Genomic DNA, 24,867 nt, shown 5'->3' on the forward strand with positions numbered 1-24,867 from the left:
CTGTAGGGTTATTTTAAAAACCTAACTTTCACTCATGGCAAATGCCAGCCCATTACTAATATTAATCCTAGATGACTTCCTACTTATCATTGACTCTCTAGGTATCACAGTTTAGGGGAGGAGGGACAACCTGTGTGGACTCGTGGTTTTTCCCTAGCAGGCATCTGAACAGCCCCTTTTAGTCAACAAAGAGAAGTGAGAGGAAATCGAGGTTTTGCAAGCTATGTGTTTAAAATGTAAAATGATTAGGAATCATAGTCAATGACCTCAAGTGTTCACTTTATGTTACGATTCTTCATAATTAGGGGAATTACAGATTGCAGGTGAATCCCCAAAGTTCTTTCTCATCATGTAACTTCTGGAATCGTCATTCTCCTGTTAGAGTAATAAGAGAATGTGTTCTAGGTACATGAATTATCAAGGAAGGAGTTTGTTCCTGATTATAGCTCCCTGCCTTTGACATTGCACACCCAACTTGGATTTCCATTGCACCTCAAAATCCTCACTGAATGTCACATAGGTTGCTGTTTGCAAATACGTACATGCTGAATGTTAAATAAGAGTCATCACTGGAACCTCCTAAGGGATCCCTCCAAAGTACAGTACAGAATTAAATTCATTTTTAGATTACTTGAGGCTTTTTATTACATTTGAATATCCATTTTTAAGACACTTTCTATTGTAAGATGTACCATCCTTTTGGAAAATAAAAGGAATATATCAACATTTAAGCAAATGACCTCAACATGCTTGAAAACATTGGTAAACTTGAAGACTCAAGAAACATTTAGAGTGGACTTCTGGTATGATGTTAAACAGTCAACAAAATCAAAAGGCAGCCTACAAAATGGGAGAAGATATTTGCAAATGGCATATCAGAAAAGGTCTAGTATTCAGGGCCTAAAAAGAACTTATCAAACTCAATACCCAAAAAACAAATAACCCAGTCAAAAATGAGTAGAAGAAATGAACAGACATTTCTCCAAAGAAGAAATATAAATGGCCAACAGACATGAAAAATTGTTACATCACTTGGCATCAGGGAAATACAAATCAAAATTAAAATGAGATATGACCTCACACCAGTCAGAATGGCTATAATTAACGGGACAGGAAACAGCAAACGTTGGCGAGGATGCAGAGAAAGGAGAACCATCTGACACTGTTGGTGGGAATGCAAATTGGTGTAGCCACTTTGGAAAACAGTATGGAGGCTCCTCAAATAATTAAAAATAAAAAATACCATATAATACAGTAATTCTTCTACTTTACCCAAAGAAAATGAAAACACTAATTTGAAAAGCTATAGGCACCCTTATGTTTCTTGCAGCATTATTTCCAATAGCTAAGATACAGATGTAACTCAAGTGTCCATCGATAGATGAGTGGATAAAGAAGATGTAGTGTGTGCATGTATTGGTGCGTGTGTACATACACACATCCACACAGACATACACACAATGGAATATTCCTCAACCATTAAAAAGAATGAAATCTTGCCATTTGCAACAACATGGGTGGACCTAGAGGGTGTTGTGCTGTATGCAGTAAGTCAGAGAAAGACAAATACCGTATGATTTCACGTGTATGGAAATGTGGAATCTAAAAACCAAAACAAAGAGACTCTTAAATACAGAGAGGAAGCTGGTAGTTGCCAGAGGGGAGGTGGGTGCACAGATGGTTGAAATAGAAATGGGGATTAAGAGGTACAAACTTTCAGTTATGAAATAAGTAAGTCATGGAGATAGAAACTATAGCGTAGGGAATATAGTCAGTAATATTATAACAACATTGTACAGTGGCAGATGGTGACTAGATTTATTGTGGTGACCACTGAGAAATGTATAGAATTGTTGAATCAATATGTTGTACACCTGAAACCAATATAACATTGGGAGTTAATTATATTGCAATTTAAAAAAAAAAAAAAAAAGGAAAGCTTAAAGAAGGAAGCTTTCATGTGGATATCAATTCTACTTGAAAGACTTGAATGTGTCCCTGGGTCAGAACTCATTCTAGGTTACTGGGACCCCTTCTAATTCCTCGTAAGTAGAATATGAATGTGAACAAGCCATGGTTAACTGGTAATATCTATCCTTAAGATTTGAATCTTCTCTGGATTCACTCAATAGCTCTAACACTTAGCTGACAATGCTGATTTCCTAGGTTGCTGCTCATTTAGAACAAAAATGCAGAAGATGGATTCAAAGAAATATGGCCCCAGAACTGGTACAATACTGAGAGTTACAGTTTAAGACTGAGTAAAAAATTTCAATTTATCTAAAAAACAGTCTCTGTACTGTGTGTTTGCTCTCTAAAGATGTTATAATGACAAGTCATTCCACCCTTCCCTGTAAGGGAAGATTATGTAAGATTTATAACATACTTCTTTATCAAGTGTCTGTTTGGATCACCACAAAGATTCTAAGAAAGATAATAGGATTCCCATTTTACAGAGTGAAGTGAGACTCAAAGAAATGAAATCTAATTTTACTCAATTAAATAAGGACTTTGGCCATGATGGAAATCTGGTCTTTCGATACTAAAGCTTCTTTTTCTTCCACAGCTATAATAAGTAAAGTCTAATGGGAATAAGTAAATTAATTGCTCAGTATCAAGCTAGTTTTATACCATTTTGTCTATGATAGCTTCTGCTTTTGCCAGTAGTTGCTATAAATTAAGTAATATGTCAAAGGCGTGTTCTATAGAGACGTAAGAAGAGTAAAGCAAATGAAGGCTGAATGAGATGATTACTCAGAGATTTAGCTCAGAGATGATTACTTTTACATTTTCATTCTGATAGTAAAGATTATATATGTGCATTATTTAAAATTTAAAGTACAGGGGCGCCTGGTGACTCAGTGGGTTAAGTGCCTGACTTCAGGTCAGGTCATGATCTCAGGGTCCTGAAATCAAGCCCTGAATTGGGCTCCCTGCTCAGTAGGGAGTTTGCTTCTCCCTCTCCCCCTGACCCTTGCCCCACTCGTGTGTGTGTTCTCTCTCTCTCTCTTTCAAATAAATAAAATCTTTTTTAAAATATAAAATTTAGGATACAAAAATGTGTAAAGAAGGACATAGTAATTACCTTAATTCTGCACTTTGGAGAAGATACATATACATGGATAGATACATGTTGTTTTGCTGCCTTTTACTCTTATCTTTATACACAAATGCATTCATACAAGCTATATGTGAATTTGGTTTTGTGAAAAAATATGCTACATATATAAACATCGTGTGTGCTGTGTCTAAATTGTATACTTCTTCATAAAATATTTACGAACCTCTTTACATATCTCATTTATACATCTGATTAATACATTTATGTTTATACTGTATGTTATTTGTTCTTTATTATTGTTTGTATAGATTGTTTTTTAAAGTCATTATGACAGCCCCATGATGAATTTGTACATGTATTTGGCATAATTATATTCTCACTTCTGTTGGATGGAAAATTTATTCCAAAGTGAATTTTCTGTCTAAAATGGAGTCTGTTTTTAAGTCTCTTCAATTTGAAATAACACACTTGCCTTAAATAGCTTCACAAATTTATATTCCCACCAGGATTGAGAAAAATTGTGGTTCCCTTCACTTTTACCATCACCAAATACATACTAATATATTTATTCTCCGTGAATATTCAGTTTAAGATCTTTGTGCAAAAAAAAAGATCTTTGTTCATTTTTCTATTGAAAAATTTTTATTTTTTATCATGTTCATGTGTTATTTTAAGAATATGAGTCCTTTTCCATCTGTCATGTTTCTTGCAAATAGTTTTCCTACTTTATTATCTTTTAGTTTATAGTATTTTCTACCAGATAGTTTATATTTTGTCTTTATATTCACCTCCAGAAAAGCCTTTTTGACTCTAAAAGTATAAATATGACTTATATTTTCTATTCCTGTGTTGTAGTTTAGTTTTGGCACTTTTTATTCCCCATTTTTTATATAGCATTTTTTCTATTGTCAATTGTATGCTTGTATTTTTCTATTTATCTACTGAGCAACAGTGTTTTCTATTTTATTTTATTTATTTAGTAATGAGAGACACAGAGACAGAGGCAGAGACATAGGCAGAGGGGGAAGCAGGCTCCCTGCAGGGAGCCCGATGTAGAACTTGATCCCAGAACTCCAGGATCATGACCTGAGCTAAAGGCAGATGCTCAACCACTGAGCCACCCAGGTGCCTCTACCAATGAACTTTTGTAGGCTTTCGCTCCAGTTGCAGTTTCTGAGACATTTTTGATTCTTGAATTTTATGTCATATATGAGGTTTTCCTGTGACAAATATTTCATAAGCAATTGGGAAACTGTGTGAGGATATGTTGTCACTTTCATTTAAGCAGGGATGTCTCCATCCTCACCTGCTATCTATTCGAGGGAGTTCTATTTTATATAACTGTATGGCATATCAAGAATCACCCCACTTATTCTAGAGGGTAATGGGTTAATATCAATATTTTCAGAACACAGACCTAAAGATATTAAGGTCTATGGCCCACTGACACAATAAATGAAGGAAAAGGAGGTCCTAAAATTAATAGCCAATTATATTATCAAAAAAAAGGAACACTTTTTATAATCTGTCTACCAGGCTCTAGAATCATAAAAAAAAAAAGTATTTCTCAAAATAAAGTACAAACAGCACCTACCACAGAATAACTTTGATTATTCCAAATCATGGTGAAAAGACTAAGTTAAATAGTATCTTGACTTTTAAAGCAAATATGTTAATTTTGTACATCAAAAATTAGAAAAAAGAAAACTATAACTTGTTAGAATGTAGACTGTTCATCTCTGCCCAAGACCCCCAGGTAGGGGGTGGTTACTTCATTCAACTTCACCTTGTATATGAAGCTAAACAATGTTCCATTTTCCCTTAATTTCAAAGTATAATTTAGAAAACTATTTTTTGTAACTACGGTAACTGCCTGACTATAACTTGGGATGTTCTACTTAATTGCACACACTAATATAGACGGGTATTTATGAGCAGAATTAATATTCTCTGAAGCGTTTCATGTCTTTTTCATAGCAAAATAAATCTTGACAATCAAAGATTTTGGAAATACTTGGAGGTTCTGCCAAAATATAAACCTAACTGTGATATTGTTGTTGAAATCCCATTCTTTGTGGAATTATTTACTATAAAATACCTTCTAGAAAGCTAAGATTCCTAAGTTCAAGCATCTTGCTTAATTATGTTTATTGATGCTGATAACTAAAAGTGAAGCAAAGTGTTAGAATGGACTTCAGTTTATACATATTGAAGGCTAATACAAGCTTAAATACACTTTCAACTGAAAAATTTGCCAATTATGCAAAACTATAAATCAAAAAAGCTACTTTAGAAATTACGTTTAAAATTATGTCTTTCCAATTTTTTGTCGTAATGACCAAATATAGGGCAGCCGGGGTGACTCAGCGGTTTAGCGCCGCCTTCAGCCCAGGGTGTGATCCTGGAGACCCAGGATGGAGTCCCAAGTCAGGCTCCCTGCATGGAGCCTGCTTCTCCCTCTGCCTGTGTCTCTGCCTCTCTCTCTCTCTCTCTCTCTCTCTTTCTCTCTTTCTCTGTCTCTCATGAATGAATAAATAAAATACTTTAAAAAAAGACCAAATATATACTTTACTACTTTGGTTGTGGGCACGGCACTGAACTTCATTTTGAATCATGGTATTGAATCAAATTAAAATATGAATATGATTTTGCCAAGTTAGTAATTCATGGATAATTAATAATATTTTAATAAGGATTTGGCATATATAACAGTAAATCTAGAGGTTTTTTTAGTACATTTGTTTTCAAATCCCTTAATCTGATAAATGACTGATCTTGCATGTTTCTTCGATAGGCGTATGCAGGCAAAGATTTGGAGGAACAGTTGCGATCAGCGTCCAGTGTAGATGAACTCATGACCGTACTCTACCCAGAATATTGGAAAATGTACAAGTGTCAGTTAAGGAAAGGCGGCTGGCAGCGTAATAAAGAACAGCCCAACATCAGTGCAAGAACAGAAGAGACTATAAAATTTGCTGCAGCACATTATAATGCAGAGATCTTGAAAAGTAAGTATGGGAAAGAAAATATGTGATAAGCTTCATATATCAACCCAGTGAAGGCTGCCAGCCTGGTTTTTTGTTGTTGTTGTTGTTGTTGTTTTCATTTGTTAAGTTTCAGCATTTGTAACACTAAATCCCTTTAGGGCCTAAAGCAAACAAAGTAGGAATAAAGATTCTCAAAATATAGCATTTTATAACTTCACTGTGAGTGGTTAAGAGGATTTCTCGAAATATAAAGATAGAAAGGTACAGCTCTACCAACACATTTTTTTTAAATTAACGTGATATCCCACTGCAAAACTTTAAAAACCTGAAAACATATTTCCCACACTGTGTCAGTTCAACCATGTCAGCATTCTATATCTTACAAAATAATTGCACATACATTTTTTTGATTTGGATTCAGAAATGCTTAATTCCTAAATCACCCAAATCATCTTTTCAGAGACTTCTTAATGCCATGTTGTTTCACAGGTTGTTTCACAGGCTTGGGAGCTGGACTTTTGGAAAGCTACTAAAAGATCTAGGAGAAAATGTCACAAAAAATTATGCTGCATAAAATGGCATAGTATAAATTGGCGATCTACTTTTCAAAAATAACTCCCTTCAGTTGTTAGATTATTGATCACTATCAAGGTTCAAGATACAAATTATTTTGAAAACAAGTGCAGGCAAAATCTGTGGTTTATATCCTTTTTTTCTAAAAATTTTACTTGAGGGAAAAGATGAAAAAAAAGCTAAAACATTTAAGAAGTACATCATCTAAAATGTAATCTTTAAAGAGTCCACAGTGCTGGAGAGCTAAACCCCTCAGTCCCTGGAAACAGAATTCCAGGAGAGAATATAAAAGGAAGAGGATAATTGGACTTTCCTGGAGACACGTAGGTCAGGATCCATGTCCCAGCTGATGAAAAACACCCTTACATTTCAAGTGACATTACCCAAAGCTGCCAGATAGCTTGCCTGAAAATAATCTTTGAATTCAGTCTAAACCCATAGCAATTTCCTCATTTACATTTCAGTTTAAAAAGAAAAATTAAATCGTGTTGTTTGTCTTTGCTCAGAGACCACAACAATAGTACGTACTGTAGCAAATGAGCGTGACTGTTTCTGCAGGTCCTGCAAACAGCTATCTGTTAAAATTTCATTTTCTTAAGCAAAGAAAACCACACAGAGGTGGACTATAATAAAAGCTTTGGTATTTTAAGAAAGCATAATCCTGATTTAGCTTGGCACATGGCTACAGAAATTCGTTTTTAAAGAAAATATCCTTTGCTGCTCTATTAAATATTAAATAAATATTATATCTCATTCCAATTCACAGGGCAATTTAGGATCCTGTCAACGATTTCTCATTTAACATTATGGGTTGTACTTAAATCTGAAAACCTGAAATCAAATGTGACTTCCAACTACTGTGGGCTTTTCTGCCTTGGTGGCTTCTGTGTAACTTACGGCTTCCCTATGACTCGACAGGTATTGATAATGAGTGGAGAAAAACTCAGTGCATACCACGTGAGGTGTGTATAGATGTGGGGAAGGAGTTTGGAGCAGCAACAAACACCTTCTTTAAACCTCCATGTGTGTCCGTCTACAGATGTGGTGGCTGCTGTAACAGCGAGGGCCTACAGTGTATGAACACCAGCACAAGCCACCTCAGCAAGACGGTAGGTGCCCTGCTCTGGCTCTGGCTTGAGCCCACTCGGACACTGGCCCCAGTGCCTGGCCCCTGCTCTGGTCCCTCTGCAGTAACGCCCCGTGGTTCTGAGCTGCTTAGACTATCCTTTGGGAGATGAAGCTAATTTCCCAGTACTCTGTAACGTGGAAGATATCATCTCCCAAAGACAGCAACTAATGCTTTATGAACTCTGTTCCTAGTCGTGGTGTCAAAGCCAAGGGAAGCCGGTAATAAATAGTATGAATGTGTGTCTGTGTGTGAGATCTAAACATTTACATTTGGTAATCAATTACTTTTAAATGGTTAAGTCTTCTGATTCCAGAGAGATGATCCAAATCACAGATTCAAAATGTATAATGCAATGTGTGTGTTCTGCAAAACAGTGGTGTAGTATTGAAATAAGTCAACAGCGCTCTGAACGTATTCATTGTGTCCATGTAGAAAGCAAAGAAAATATTCCAATGCTAAATCCCAGGACTTTACCTCTAAAGTCCCATCACATTAGATGTTAAGCTTTTAATATCATAACCAAGAAACTTACTTTTAAGGTTTGGTCTGGATCCAGGATTTTCAGAGCAGATGCACTACCCTGCGTTGTAGGTCTTCTATCAAAGGTCCTGTTTTTGAGCTGGTGAGAACCACAGAGTGTTATTCGAAGTGGTGTGTGCCACTCAGCTCAGCACAGAAATGTCTAGAGAAGCCCAGGTTGTGCGTTGGGCTGATGCAAACTTCCCGCAAGACAAAACTGTATTTGCCTGAAAAGCTTTTCCAATGGTTTTTGAGAGTTGGAATAGGTAATGTGGCTACATTCAGAACTGTACTTTGACCTTCAAAATGAAAAAAAAAATTAAAAAATGTGATGTGAGGTTTGATGTATACCATATGGAATGACAACAAGTTAACATTCTTAGGAAAATAATGTTTATACTTAGAATATATGTAATGAAAGCTGCTTCTCACAGAAACTTGAGCTGATCAAAAGCTTGGATCCCACTAATCTGCTCTTATTTTAACATAACTAAGTAGAAATGAAAATTGGGATTATGAACTCAGTTTTTTCCAGTACACTTTCCCATCTATTTGGAAATTTCTAAAATTTTTTACTGTGGTGACCATTTGGGCTCTGGGTTTAGAGACACTGTCCTATTTATACAATCCAAACTGTTGTTTTTTTTTTTTTAAAGAATTGTATTTCTTTATTTTGCTCATATGCCTAATGAAGATACTAAGACTTGCAAGAGGAAACAAAAAATAAGTTATAAAACTGAATTTTTTCTTCAGTTTACCTGTGCCTAAACTCTAAAGACTAAAAAAAAAAAAAATTAAAAGGTGATGCTTTGGGGCATCATTCCTGTTATCATCATAGTTAAGGACAGACAGGAGGAGTTTATTTATTCTTGATTACCTTCTAGAATCCAGCACAATGATACAGCATTCCTTCTGGCAAGCATTAGCAAGAGAAGCAGCATAATTCTAAATATATTCATGCGTTTAGAAACTTAACCAGTAGAATATATGTTTGTGGGTCATGGGATAACATTTCAGTGCTTGATAAAATTCTAATATTTTAGTATAGTAACAGAATTGTAGTGATTGAGCACAGCAAAATTCCTCCTCCATAGGCTTACCCCCCTTACCTTTCCATCTTTATCAAACAGTAATTAGGAATGTTGTTAGCTAAGAAACTAGATTTATGTACACTATTCTGAATAAAATACTACTAATTTAGCACGTTTTACTGCATAATATGTTTGCATCCTATCTTAACCCTGAAGTAAAACAGGATTTTAAAAATCCTTTAATAATTGTTGGAACTAAATACATTTTTAAAAGTCAAAATAAATATTTATTCCAGCAGGATAACCTCCAAAAACCAACATTAATTTTTAAAAAGAAGTTACTATTAAAAATGTTGTTGCTTTTATATCTAAACCAAATTCCATGAAAGGATTTTTGGCCCTGTAAGTTTCTCGAAATGTCATTTTTTTTAAATTAGAGAAAATAAATGTGAGTGATTAAGGAAATTACATTTGTGGAATGCCTTTAATAGCATATTTTTTAAATGTTTTGATTAAGCAATATGATATGTATCCTGGATTATATTATTATTATTATGGATTTGACTTAAATCAGTATCAGTTTAGTTGATCCTCAAAAGGTCTAGATATATCATTTGCATTTTCCAAAGACCAAAAGGCTATATATCTGTCTTAAACATGAGATGTATGAAATAGCCTCCAAAGACAGATCTTGAAGAATTATTTCACCAAATAAAATGTATCTTCTAAGGCCTCATTATTTATCATTTCAAAAATGCTTTATTGGATTTGGCTGTTAGATGAAACTTTATTTTCAAAGTGCTCATATTGTGAAAGTATAAAGTTAAGTAGTAACTGTTTTAGCATTGGGATTTTGTTTTGTTGGTTCAATTCTTGAAATTCCTGTCTTTTTAGAGTTAATTTATTTTCTTGGTGAAAATCAGTTGCCAGTTGACAATATGTAAAGCTGTTTTTCATTACTAATTTCTTCTTTGGATTCTTCTATTATGCCTTGTTGATAGAACAAGATGTTTTAAGGTGAATTTTCTTTAAAAAATGTCTCCTGGGGCAGCCCGGGTGGCTCAGCAGTTTAGCACTGCCTTTAGTCCAGGGCGTGATCCTGGAGACCCGGGACCGAGTCCCACATCGGGCTGCCTGCATGGAGCCTGCTTCTCCCTCTGCCTGTGTCTCTGCCTCTCTCTCTCTCTCTCTCTCTCTCTCTCCCTCTCTCTATGTGTGTGTCTCTCACGAATAAATAAATAAAATCTTAAAAAATGTCTCCTGCTCTAAGGTGTAATAGTTATTATTTTAGTATATAAATTACATATTTCAAAATATATTTTCTTTAGGTATGGATGTTCAAATGTTTTGTGCAGTAATCATTTCTTAGACGAACTTTCCATCCCTAGCACTACACTCAGCCCAAACAATACCCTAACCTTGTGGTTTTCCCTCTTGACATGTGACACCATCTCGAGTCAGAAACACAGGGGTCATCCCTGGCATTCCCCTTCTCTTGTCACACATCCAGCCTGTCCCCAAGTCAAGTGTTTATTTATCCCCTAAGTATCTTGAGTCCCCATGTCTACCACCATCACTGTAGTCCACTGTAGATGTTTTTCATCTCTTTCCAGCTAATAAAAAGCCATGCCCTCTGCTCTCTTGCTTCCATTGCCCCTCATCCCCATGCATTCTCTTAATTGCCCCCAAATGTGATATTTTTAAATACAAATCTGGGATGTCTGGGTGGATCAGCAATTGAGTGTCTGTCTTCAGCCCAGGGTGTGATCCCGGGGTCCAGGGATCGAGTCCCACATCGGGCTCCCTGCATGGAGCCTGCTTCTCCATTGGCCTGTGTCTCTGCCTCTCTCTCTCTCTCTCTCTCTCTCTCTCTCTCTCTCTCTCTGTGTGTGTGTGTGTGTCTCATGAATAAATAAATAACATCTTTAAAAAAATAAAATAAAATACAAATCTGGTGGTGTCAGTCTCCAGCATGAAGACTCTCCAGTGATCTCCCACTTCTCTTTGAATAAGACCAGAATCTTCATCACAGACCTCAGTGTCTGCCCATCTCCACAACATCATCTGACATAGGTGTCCCTTGTCTTAAGTTTGTTCTTCCAAATGCGCTAGGCTTCCTTGAGTCCCTGGGAACCACCTTCCCCTCCAGCCCTACAATTTTACTCCCATCTTTAAGTCACCCTCACCTTTCAGCCTCCTCCCTGCTGAGGTACCACTTCTTTGGATGTCAATCACGTGGCTCAAGAAGTCCTTGAGGGAGATTTTTCTGACCTCCCTGGTTGGATCTTGTATTTCTTTAAAATGCTTAATCATTTCCCATACTTTTCTTTCATAGCACTTACTACAGCTTATAATAACAGTTTATAACAATATAGTCATTATTATTTGATTAATGTCCATCTCCTCCATAAAGCCAAGAACAAATCTGTGTTGTTCATCGGTTCCTTGAGTGTCTGCCACAGAATTAGCAACATTCCCTTTTGGAAGCACATTAAAAACTAGACCCTGGGATCCCTGGGTGGCTCAGCGGTTTAGCGCCTGCCTTCGGCCCAGGGTGTGATCCTGGAGACCGGAATTGAGTACCATGTCAGGCTCCCTGCATGGAGCCTGCTTCTCCCTCTGCCTGTCTCTCTCTCTCTCTCTCATGAATAAATAAATAAAATCTTTAAAAAAATAAAATAAAAACAAGACCCTCTCACTAGAAAAATAATGAAGATATGGACACATCTCCAGTGCTTACCCCACCACTCTTGTGAGGGGGTGTCCTTACCCTAGTCCTTACTCACTGAAGCAGATTTTAAAACTACTGCCTTGGAGGCTAATAATAATAATAATAATAATAATAATATAGTTGATTAACTCACTTGTGTAATTTTTAAATAAATGGATCTGATTGCCTAACCAAAGTTGTATGCTATAAATTTCAGATCCATCTTTTAAAAATGTTTGTTCTTGAACAAATGAAAGAGAAAATGCTCACCTTCTTTTCCCATTCATAGCTGATATGAGTAACAGTCACCCTTCATTCTCTTCCTCTTATTATTGTCTTCCTGAATACACACTTACTTTACACATGTGCCAAAGAGATACTAGGAATGCCTTAGGTAAAATCTGAACTCAGCAGAAAATCATTTTTAGTAAACAAAATGAATGAACAGAGTCTTCTGTTCACCATTGGCAGTTTTTCTGTGACGACTGCATACTTATTCCCTGTAGTGGCCTGATAAGGTCCGTGTTGACCTAACAGGTGCCCGAGTGAGAACATTTATTCAAGGGTAAGAGTGTATTCTAAACAGCACACAAACTTCTCTGTCAGGTGGAAGCCTGAGAAGGTTGCAGGCTTCAGAAAGTAGAAGGCTTCCAAGCTAAGAAGAGCATTTAGTGCTAAGTGTAAGGTATGTGTAGGTGAAACGGAATGTGGTCTGGTATCCTTACATAGGATATTTTTTCTCTAAGAAAATCAAGTCTAGGTTATATGGAATCAATTCTCCCATCCTCTTTCACAGCCAGCCTTCAGGGAATTTAGGATGACTTTTATAACAGATTTATGATGTTGAAATCTTTCATTTTGTCCACTTCCTCCCAGTCATCTGCTCATACGACAAATCAGAATTTACCTATAAAATTTTCGAGGTCCGGTTTCTTGTTGTCGGTTTGTGTTGTTTTCAAGTTTTGTTTTGATAGGCATGACATGTACAATAATCACAATTCTTGCAAATTTTGATCTGCGAAGTGGTAGTGTTTTTTAATATATGTATCCTTAGAACAGCAGAGTAGTTTCATATTAGCACTTCAGTTTTCCAAAGATTAGCAGAGTTTGAATTATAAATTTGAAGTGAATTGAAAATAAGGTACTCAGGTCTCAGTATGCTGTCCCAGCATGCCTTTTCTGACTCCACAGACTCTCTCTACGTGTCTTCATTAGCACTGTTTTGATTTTCGTGAGGATTTCCCAAATCCTCATCTCCAGCTCAAATTTCTCTCATGGTTCCCATACTCAAGGCTGTGACTTGGCTTCCCTTCTCATAGGTCATGGTTCACGTGCGCCACCCCAGCCACACAGATAGAAGAGCAAGTAACTAAACATTTGTCTCCTTCGGGTATTCTCTTAGTAAATGACACCACTCATCTTGTTGGTTAATCCAAGTTATTCTTCCTTTCACTCAAAGCCCAATCAACAATTCCAGTTAAATCTCCCTTCCAAACATGGCTAGAATCCATCCATTGTCTTCATCTTGCTGATCTCATTTGATATAGGCCGCATTCATCAATCACCTAGGCCAGCCTAGTGACTGGTCCTATATCTCCACTCTTACTTCCCTCCGATCCATTTGGCTACATTATACCAGTGAGGCTTTTTCTTCTCTAAATGATAAGTCAGCTTCTGCCCAGGCTAGCATGGGTTCTGATGGATCGATGCAAACTTTCTAAGCTGTTAAATATTTGGGGCGGCACTCTCCTTTTAGGTGACATCCTTCAACATGGTTTACTTAGGCCCTGTGATCTGGCTGCCACCTAACTCTGCAGCCTCAGTTGTCAATGCTTTTCCCCAAAACTACTTTCCACAAGGATCCAAATTCATTTACTCCTTAAATTATGACAATATTTCTTACCTCGGAGTCACTACAATACTCTACTCTGTGTCTGAACCATCTCCTTACACACTGTCCTGATATTCCTGCTCATCTTGCTAATTTCTGCTCATCTTTCGTTCTAGATATGAATTCACCTCTCGGGCATCCTGTTGTATGCTCCATAGCATTCTCTATTGCTCATAGTTTAGCCTCCTTACCTCATCTGTCAGGTTGTTCTAGTCTCTAAGCTCTAAAATCCATGAAAGCAGAGACTGGGTTTGGGTATTACCCTGGAGCATAGCACAATTATTGGCACATAGTAAACACTAGGCACTAAATTGAATAAAGAAAAGGGAATGGATTTAGAGTCAAAGGTAGTCATGAATTTGTTGATTTTGAAAAATCTGAGTGATATTTAGGTGGATGTGCCAGAAGATAGGGCATGTGATTCTAAAATTCTACAGCAGTTACTGGATCCTTAGCTATAGATTTTAGAGGAAACATCATATTGATAAATGCTGTTTGAATCCCTGGTGTACTTGTCACTAGCTAGATTGTTCACATGTCAGGAGAGAAGAGCAAAAGCCAATGCTAAGGGAAATCCAACATTGAATCATTGATAGTCCCATCCATTTCTCCTTTTGATTTCTTAATATCACACCCTCTCTCCCACCTGAAGAATCCACTCAGATTGTTTTTAATCATAAAAGCAATTATTTTAATTTATATTCAATTAAGCAAGTGTGATGAAGCACCTACTATATTGTGCTTTGTATTCTGCTATATAGTGAGTATACGGTGATGTACGGGTCCTGAATAATGGAGCTTAGAATTTAGTGGGGAAAGTCAATCAACATTTATCAAGTTATAAAAGTAGTCTAAGTGTTGTGAAAAAGAAATGCAAGGGTTTATGAAAATGCGTATCAAGGACAGTGAGTTATGAAACTCCCAAAGGCAGTATTTTAACGTGTATTTAACATTTTTGCTAATATTGCAACTTGTAAAAGCTTATACCTAAGCAATACCTTTTCAAAGTGTATTTTTATTATATTTTCAATGTACTATAAATGGGAGCATGTGATGATCTCTTTCAAACATAAAAGGAAGTTTCTTACCGCTGTATTTTCTGAAGGGAAGAAAAAAAAGAGTTTTTGTCTTGTTAAAGGAGTTCCAGACATATCTTTTAGCAACAAAAGTCACCAACTAGAATCATATAAATTTTAAGGACAATGTACCTTAAGTAATTTAAAACCCAAGTTTTTTATAAAAACTTCCTAGAATTTTTTTATGGGGCTCAGTGAAGGGCAGGTTACCAGAATGTGTGAGGAAGCCAGCCATTAGTTGAAAAGTGAAACCATATGCACTAAGCATTCCAAAGTGAACTAATAGGTCACAACTGCTTCAAAGTCCTCTTAGCTATCTGCTTCTAAGAAGTAGATTGGGTGTCTTTTTGACCTCTTTCATAAACATATGCTTTCAGTATATTTTCTTATGAGAAGTTGTATATTTAAGAGATAGAACCAAAAAGTAGAAAGCGAATTTTGCAAAAGATAAATTATTTGATGACTCAAGTAGAAGCAGAAGAAAGTCATCTGCTTTTGAGCCAAACATTTGGACTAAAAAGTTATTTAAATGTTAGTATTTACCTTATGTAGGTTTACTGGAGATAGGAATGAGAAAGAAAAAATACCAAGCCCATGGGGCTTCCGTAGAAATCTTGGGGTTGGAGCTGAAGAAAACACAGCCTCTTTGCTGTGTCCGTGAGTGCCAGCTGAAGGACTTGGCTCAGTGTGGGAACGGGTCTCTTCTAGCTCATTCTGATGGACATGCACAGCAGTATTTAAAATTCTGTGTTGCCATTCCAAAAAAACAATAAGCCAGTCTATTCTTTATTATCTTATAAAGAAATAATAAAAGCATATATTAGCAAAAACATGCCAGATTATATCTGAGTTGACCTGAGTGCTTCACAAAATTTTCCTTCTATAGCAGAATATATTTAAACCTAAGTAAAATGTGCAACTATAGAATGAAACTTAGAGGTATTATTTTGCACTGCAGCAGTCTGAAAGATTACACTCATATGTGTAATCAACAAGCAGAATGTGATTTGTTTGAAATCTTTAGCTAATTAATATCTGGCAAACACAGTTGTGGGAAATCAGGTTTTATCCAGATGTGGGGGGAAAATACTAGTTATCAGAAGTTTAGGAAGAACACTTTCCTTAAGAAAAAAAAATGCATCTGCTAAAAATACTCCTTTCTTCCAACTCCAAGTATTGATCCTGTGCACAAATTTTATTCAGTATTTCTAAAACTCCTGAATTGGAGTTTTTAATTATATCATTGTGTATGCATTTCACGTATAACAACATGTGAAAATTAACTAAGTACAAAAGCACATCCGTTAGGATCTGCTATCCTGTGTTCTTCCCAGATCTGATTTCAGTTCTGTAGGCCCTTGAGAGTGAGCCACGTGTTGTATGCTCACTTGAGAAGCTGTCAGTGGACCTTTAATTTTCACCTTTTTCAATTTTTAGGGATTGTTTCTTTAAATGCCAATAGTTCCTCTGTCTCATTTTGCAATTATTAACCATACTTTCCAGAAGCTATAAAGTGCTTCTATACTTAATTATATACTTAATTGATGACTCAGGGTTGGAATATTTAAATTAAATGTGGCAATGAGATATGCTATAAAGAGAAACTGGTTATATTTCAGGGTGTAATAAAGGTGCTGTAAAGGGAGGCCATTTTTTTTTTTTTGATAATTGTTCCCTCACAAACATTCCTTTTGAATGTAATACTAAACTGTAAACCAGGATCTCGTCAGTAAGGAAGTTCTACACCTTTTTCTTGAATAGCCTGCAAGATAAGTAGAAGTAGGAATTGTTGCTTTACAACTGTTGCTATTGCTGGTGTAAACAATCTATTGTTTGAAAAGATGGCTTTATTTGAAGTCCATTCTTGTTGGTGAGAATCGACTATTTAGATATTCTTATTAAGGAATTCCAGTAGGTAACAAACAACTGGGAACCTCTCATTTGGAAATGCTTCTTTTCCTCTTATTTATTGCAATTTTGTAGAATACACACTTTTTTCTACCCCCGCCCCCAGTTCAAGCTTGTTTAAATGCCATCTTTATATAAACCTTTTGATCTTCAAAACCAACAACTGTTCTAACAGGCATGTGCAGAGAGTGTACCATCAGTCTCCATTACGAACTTTATTACTACTTAGATCCTAAATTAGGTACAAGCTGTTATCACGTATTGTTCAAGAACAGTTCACTTGATAGCATAAAACTGTTTTAGGAAAATCATCATGTTCAGAATATCAAAGAATAAATGTCATCATCCTCAATTAGTACTGACTGGGCACACATATACATGGAATTATTAGCTAATGATGAACATAATACATGAACATTACACTCTATGAGCTTAATTCTAAAATAGAAAATACTACTGTGCACACATGAAGACACAAAACAGTTTAGTATAAGCATTCTTGTTTTATTAAAATATGAAGAATTTATTTATTGTTTCAATAGTGATATGCATGGATAGACCTTGACACTTTTGAGAAAAAGTTATAGTTACTATGTTGGTTCAGATCTTCCTATAATGGCAAGCACAGATTTCATGAGAGTTAAAATGCAGGTATGTTAACAGAATTTGTTGAACTATTTGATATTTTAAAAATTCTAACATAGTATCTTTATAGATATGTACATGCATGCATGTATGTATGTGTGTGCATATATGTATGAGAGAGGGAGGGACAGAGAGTTGCATGAGGCAAGGGTCATTGATTGATGACTGTTATTTTGAGAAGCTAGCAGGTGCTTGGAGCTCGGTATCTCATAGGTACTCAATAAATAGTTACTGAAAACTAAAGAAGGTAAAAATTTAAGCAGAAATGTTATAATTCCTCAAATGAAGATTCAACTCAATTTTGAAGGAGAATCATCATCCAAAGAACTCCACTAGGAAATCACACCATTATTATCCCTATTTTATAGATAACAGAAGAGAGGCAAAAGGCAATTAGATCATTCTTCCCAGTCATAGAAGTAGTAAACTGCAGGTGCAGAACTCAAATACTTGTTTCTAAGACTCCGCTCTGGGTTATTCTTCTATCTCTAGTAAAGGAGGGAAGTTGCTGGTTAATTTGGAAAGTTTATTTATTTGCAGGGGGCGTCTTGTGAGTTTATATGGTGATTCAAATTATTACTATTTTTAGTTCAAAAAAGTTTACATTTTCTAAGCGTATACTGTCTGATTAGGAAAAAGGGTCTGTGGACATTCTTAGTAATATAAGTAATTCAGAATTCACAAATTGGTCTGTAAGGAAGAAAACAGAATTTATCATACTTACTAAAAAGTTAGTAGAAACCATAAAGTCCTAAGTGAGAAAAGTCAATCAATATACACACCTAAGACCAGTGCAGAAAGATATTGGAAAATGGAAGAGTCCCCTTCAAAAGAGCCACAATAGGTGGCTCACAATTGTGCCCTAATACACACACATACGGCACACTCTCCTCATTTTTCTGAAGTTGATAGATTATAGAGGTTGGTAGTTGGTAGAAGTTAATAGAGGAAGACAAATTGATTACCAATAACCTTTCTACGTTTAATATTGGTCAAGGCATCTTTCTCTGGATCCTTGAATTTTGTCGCCGCTGACACAGTCAAGCAGAGAATTAAAGAAACTAGATGAAAAAATTCAGGTAAAAATTTGGAGGTGGAAGATGCATTTCAAGAGAAGGAAAGTTTTGGGTTTTTTTTTCCTTTGCTTTAAATTTTCAGCTTACTGAATCCTTTTGATCAAATTAACTGATTTCAGCTGGTCAATTGCCTACCTAGACTTAAATAAGAGAAATGAAACATCAGTAGTTAAAGTATTGGGGTTTTATTTATACTATTAGTAAATTTTTCTCATATTGAACCGTAGGATTTTTTAAAGAATTTATTTATTAGAGAGAGATTTAGAGGGGAAAAGGCAGAGGGAGAAGGAGCAGCAGACTCCCTGCTGAGTAGGGAGCCTGATGCGGGGCTTGATCCCAGAACCCTGGGATCATGACCTGAGCCCAAAGCAGACACTTAACTGAGTGAGCATAGTTTTCATGCTTATGAATGAGTTCAACTTAGAGGAAAGAATAGTTTTCTAAATAGTGATTTTTTTAGTGCCTCTTTTCTTGTCCCTTTATCCCTTTAGTCCGTGTGTTCACGGATACAAATCTCTTCCTCCCTTTGAAAATAGAGTCAGGCTTATTTTCAGGAAGATGCTTTCGTGATGTTCACTTAAGCGTTCTCATCTCATTAGAACGTTCTTCAGAGCCCCAGTTCCTAAGTATACAGGCAGGTCCTGATTGTGGACATTAACACCCCCACCCCGACCCCAAGCAGTGGCTGGAGGCTGTCCGTCCTCACTGCCTCTCCATCCCTTCCTGCCCCTGCCCCCCACCCAAGCCCCACTGCTCCTGTCTCATAGCCTGGCCCCCCAGATCACCTAGGGCAGCTTTTGGTACCCATTTGTTCCCACTCTATCCTTACACTTTATTTCTCCGGGACATCACACCTATACCCACAGACACCTTTCTGAAGCTCTCCTCTTTCCTTTGGCTTCTTTTGGTTTAACAATAAACTCCTCTTGGTTCTCCGTCTTCACATCTTTCTTCTTCCCAGACATATTTACTACTTCATTTGCCTTTTTTTCACTCCTTAAGTGCACCTGTTCTCCGGGTTTCTATTATGAGACATTTCTTCTTTCATTCAAAATGATTCTCGCCAAGTAATCTCCAAGTAATGTCCAAGACTTCAACTACAGCTTTAATATCGTTGGCTTTTAAATGGCTCGCCTAAGCTCTAGACACAAATCTAAATGCCTATTAGACATAAATTCTTAGGATTTTATGAGCAGATCTTCCTATCATTTCTACTAATACAGGGTTTAAATAATGATCAAATTTTATACATATAAAAATCAAATAAGCAATTTATTAAATATTGCTTATTTTCTAAACCACTTTATATTTCTTCTCTTACACTGGTTTTTAATGTAGGGTCCTGAAACATCCTAAGAAGTAGATAAAATGCAGTATATTTAGACACTGCAGAATTCTCTGTCTTAAAATAGTTATACCTACTGCAAAGGATTTCTATCAGTGACATTTTGTCCAATAGGAAGTTTCTCCCAAACTGCATAAACAAATGTCCTTCTAGGGAAGACACTGGTCAAAGTCGTAGTATTGGAATATGCTGAGATTATCTAGGTAGCATGGATAGTATTCTGGAGAAGATCCAGAATCTTGAGAATGTATTCAAATAAGAACACATCGTTCTGGCAATCGGTATGCATATCACACTGATAGTCATTAGCTTGTGCAATTTTTATAACAGTCCCATGAGCAATGGGTCAAATGTTTCCTCAGTTTACTGATTTTTAAAGAAATTTATAGCTTAGATAAATTAAATGACTCTTTCAAGTTCACACAAATTACAAATGGGGTTGCTATTAAAAATGCCCTGTCAGGGTGTGACCCTGCACCTATTCTTCCTAAGGCACATATATGCTAAGTTGCTGAATTTTTCAATGAATATATATGAATACCTTTCAAATGAAGAAAATGTACATTTTATAATTTAGGTATCTGTTCAATGATCTTTAGGTGTTGGCATGAAATTATAGTGATGGGCCAAATCACAAGGGTCTGGAGTTTATCATCATTTTTAACTGTGCTCAGATTGCCTAAAAGGCACCAAATATCATCAGAGCAGTTCAGCTACAGTTTTTGGACAACAAACTGATCTTATCAAGCAAGTAATGGCCAGGATTTCACTTTTACCATTATTATTGATAATTTAGATTTTAAGAACCTTGGGAATGTAAATCCACTTAGTTTTCTTAATCACTAATTTATTTGTATATTCAGTTTAAAATGTTGACTTTGAAGAAGGAAGAGGAGAATTAAAGTCCCCTATAGACAAGGCATTCAGAATAAGACTTTAAATCTTGAGACTCTAACCCACAAACATGTGTAATGTCCCACTTTATTTTAAGCTTATTACTTTCATAATACCTTTGTCAAAATAGCAGAAACAAACCTCTATTCAGTGATGAATGTGTTTATTTTTCTTTCGAACATAAGAAACTCATAAGCTATCTTGGACAAATGTAAAACTACTTTGAGGTAGAAATTCAATTTGGAATAAAAATCAGTTTTAAGTCTCTGTATTCAGTTTACATAGAATAGGACTTAACCAAACACTTCTAGGTTGTGTGGCCAATAGCTCTTTACTCTTATATCACAAAGATATTTTATATCTGTGTGACTTTTTAGTAACCCTTGGAATAATCTAGGACTCTGAAAAAAATTCTTTTTCCCTGAACATGGTGGTCTGTTGTGTCTGGTCTGTAATCATTAGCTGGTTATCAAAATTGTAATATGCTTTATAAGAGTGATATGAGATAAACATATGGACTATTTATTATTCTGATAAAGGATACAGATTACAAGCAAAACAGTTTTTGCGATGTAATCATAAAAAACTTCTGCATCCTGCATACATTATGCGTCACGGCCTCATCACAAAGAATTAATCTCACTCTTTTTGGATGCCAACGTTTACCATAAGTGCTTTCTCACATTGATGTAATTTTTTCTTCTCTTTGTCCCTTCTCTGTAGTTGTTTGAAATTACAGTGCCTCTCTCTCAAGGCCCCAAACCAGTAACAATCAGTTTTGCCAATCACACTTCCTGCCGATGTATGTCTAAACTGGACGTTTACAGACAAGTTCATTCCATTATTAGACGTTCCCTGCCAGCAACACTACCACAGTGAGTATGAATTAAATCTTTTTTTTCTTCATCATCTACTAATATAAAATTATTTTCAAGTAAACACAGTTTATTAAGAGAATTTTTGTGATGTTTGCTATAACATACTGCACCAAATACAAGAGAAGACATTAATTATTTGCACCACGAAAATAAAATTAGACTGAAACAGGAAAGCCCTGTAGGAGTAATTCATAATATAAGTAATATATAATATATGACAATATATAATAATATAAAACAAGTATTTCTGTGGAAGGACACACATCTCACCACTCTTCATATTATCAGTGATTTAGCCTAATTGATCTGACATCCATGAAATCAAGTGTGCAAAGTCATAGGTGATGTTACAGCTAAAAACATTTAAGCCTCAGTAAGATTTTTGGTCCAAAACAAAAACATTTAAAAAATTATTTTACATCTGTTAGCATTCAGTTGCCTTTCTTCAATCTTATTTTTTTCTCTGTTAATATTGTTGCAGCAAGGAGTGAATACTGAAATATTGATGAATTACTTGACAGAATTTTTGCTATTATTTCATACTAACATTCAAAGTAACATTTGCTATTCAAGTTCCTTTCTCATATTTTTAGTCTGGTAAATGGCAGCAGATGCTGCACTGGGTCACACAGAAGGACCTGGACAGAGCATCAGGTGTTGACTCTGTGGATAGGTTTTTTTGTGTCTCAGGAAAAATGAGGCCTCCTCTCTGCCAACTAAGTAAAGCAGTTATGGCAAAAACTAAGGATAACCTAATTTGAGTGAAGTCTGTCCCAAATGTGGGAACAAAAAGGCCTTACCAGCATCTGTGAGTAAATTGACGCTGCTGCATAGTGGTACAAGTACCCCCCAAATTGCTGTAAGTGCAAGTTTACTCACACAGCACCTGTCCCTACCACCTGTGGCAGCTCATCCATGCTGAGGGCTCCAGCCATTATCCCCATGACGTTCCCAGAGTTAGGTTTCAGATTGATTGAAAATATTACATCTAAATCTCTCATATTGCTGTGTTTATAATTATATTAGATAAAATAGGTATGAAAATCAAAGATTTATAATTCTGTTTATTTCTACATTATTCGTAACACTTGGCTCTCATATTCTTTGAGTCCTTGAAATCACATGGTGGTTATTTGTTACTTTTTTTCCCTTATGTCACACCCCCAACACTATTGATTTTGGGAGTTGGACAGGAGAGATCTGCCCCAGTGTGTATCTCATTTCCATCACTGGCATCCTCGTCCACTCCATCTTGAATGTATGACTGATCTCATGCCATGGCATTCAGATCAGTTTTTTAGTATCAGATCTCTCTCCAGCTCCTGCATGATGTCACATGTAAGCTCTAAAAGGTACCACTTCATTCATCTGACCAGAAACTGGTGGTGGCTTTCAGCTACTCAAAGAATTGAATGCAAATTTGTCAACTCCTCATTCTGTGACTAGCCTTCCATTCTTGTCTTGCGTCTCATTTCTCACCAGGTGTGGGTTTCATAAAGTCTCATTCCCTGAACACCAAGCTCATTTCCTGCTCTGTATCTTCTTTCTATTCTGGCCCTGGCTTAAAATAAGTTCCCTTTCTTTTCTGCCTTCCTAAGCCCTCTCCACTTCTCAGAGTGCACGTAAAGGTCTCTGACTGGCATGTATCCTGTCCAAATACTGCTGCTATCTTTGCTTCTTGAATGCCCACAACAATCACTGTATTTGCTTTCTCCTTGCATGAATTTGTCGGGGTCTATAAATGTGGCATGTACAACCAGACTGTGACCACTTCAGGTACAGGTAGATTCATATCCTCCTCTATATACAGCTTATAATCAGGCTTGAAAATTATTGAGCCGTTATTATACTTTCAGCCCTTTACATTCACTGTTTCATTTAACCTGCCCCAAAAGCATTTATGAAGTTGGTGGTAGTTATTAGCCTTATTTTACAGATGAAGCAGCTAATAACTCCAGTGTTGAGGCCAAACAATACACCACTGACCAACCAGTTCTTGTTAGATAAAATAACTTATTTCTCCACAGCACTTTGTAGGAATTGCATGTTTTCCCCAGATTTTTACCATTATTTATTCATATAACTGCTGTACTATATACACAGTCAAAGGCAAGAACAGACAAAAAGAGCAAAAAGAGCCTGTCCCTTCCAATGAGCCAGGTCTAAGCATAAATTCAGGTTTGCCACTAAGTCAGTGTTTAAGGTTGGGTATTCCATGTGTCTGAACTTCAGCTTGCTTATATGTAAAAGCACAAAGATGTAAAGAGGAATGCATGAAATACTGAATGCTTAGCACAGTACCTGGTGTGTAAGAGAGAGTCAGTAAAGAGATTTATTATTACCATTAAGATTCATATCTGATTCATTCATCTGTGTTTTTCAGTATTTTTTACCACTATCTACAATAAGAAATGCACCTCATATTCAAAGTCAGTATGCTCTTGGGTCTGTGCAGGTTCAAGATCTATGTTTATATAATATGTGTATAGCATATCTAGTGTATAGATGTAAAGTAAATAAATATGTAACTTTATATGTAGTTAAAATCATATGGAACTATAAAGGTAAAACAAAATATTATTTTAGAACACTTTCCTTTACTGCAGTGCTATCCAGCCCTTTTTTCATTATCACCCCCTAAGGATCCTTTTATAGACCTTTTCCCTTATGGCCTCCCCCATAAAATCTTAATACCATAAACCTACTTATATTGAGGCTTTTTACATACAGAAAGTAATGCAATGGATTAAAAATGACAAAAATATTATAGTTAAAAGTCACATTAAAAATGTAAAAGCTGTTAACATTGAATATAATTTTATAACTACCGTATTTGCTAAGACACTTTTAAGGTAACTTATTTAGTGGTAATCAAATTCCATATGGAAAGTACCAATTAATATAAATATATAACCACATAAACATAGTTTTAAAGAAGACATTCTACTCTTATTTTTCCAAAAAAAGGAAGATAAGTTTTTAAATAGTTTCTGTAAAATTTTTTAGAGAACTTAACTTTGCTTCATATGAGAAAACATCTTGTAACTTCTACAGCTGCTAGATATTCATTTAAATAGTGTCACCACTTCTTTCTTCTCAGCATTTGACATATTCTAATGGATTTGGTAGCTTCTGAAAAACTAA

At 35.9% G+C, this 24,867-nt stretch overlaps 1 protein-coding gene across 1 annotated transcript in view; it reads left to right on the forward strand.

Annotated features, from left to right (window-relative positions):
• Window positions 1–24,867, forward strand: part of VEGFC (vascular endothelial growth factor C) — a 104,525-nt gene that overhangs the window by 63,224 nt on the left and 16,434 nt on the right. Inside the window, exons 2-4 of the mRNA XM_026015812.2 lie at window positions 5,856–6,069; window positions 7,540–7,730; window positions 21,569–21,720. Coding sequence (XP_025871597.1) covers window positions 5,856–6,069; window positions 7,540–7,730; window positions 21,569–21,720 — 557 coding nt within the window. The remainder of the gene's footprint in view (window positions 1–5,855; window positions 6,070–7,539; window positions 7,731–21,568; window positions 21,721–24,867) is intronic.

The sequence above is a fragment of the Vulpes vulpes genome, chromosome 7 (assembly GCF_048418805.1).
Source record: "Vulpes vulpes isolate BD-2025 chromosome 7, VulVul3, whole genome shotgun sequence".
In the NCBI taxonomy this organism is placed as follows: Eukaryota; Metazoa; Chordata; class Mammalia; order Carnivora; family Canidae; genus Vulpes; species Vulpes vulpes.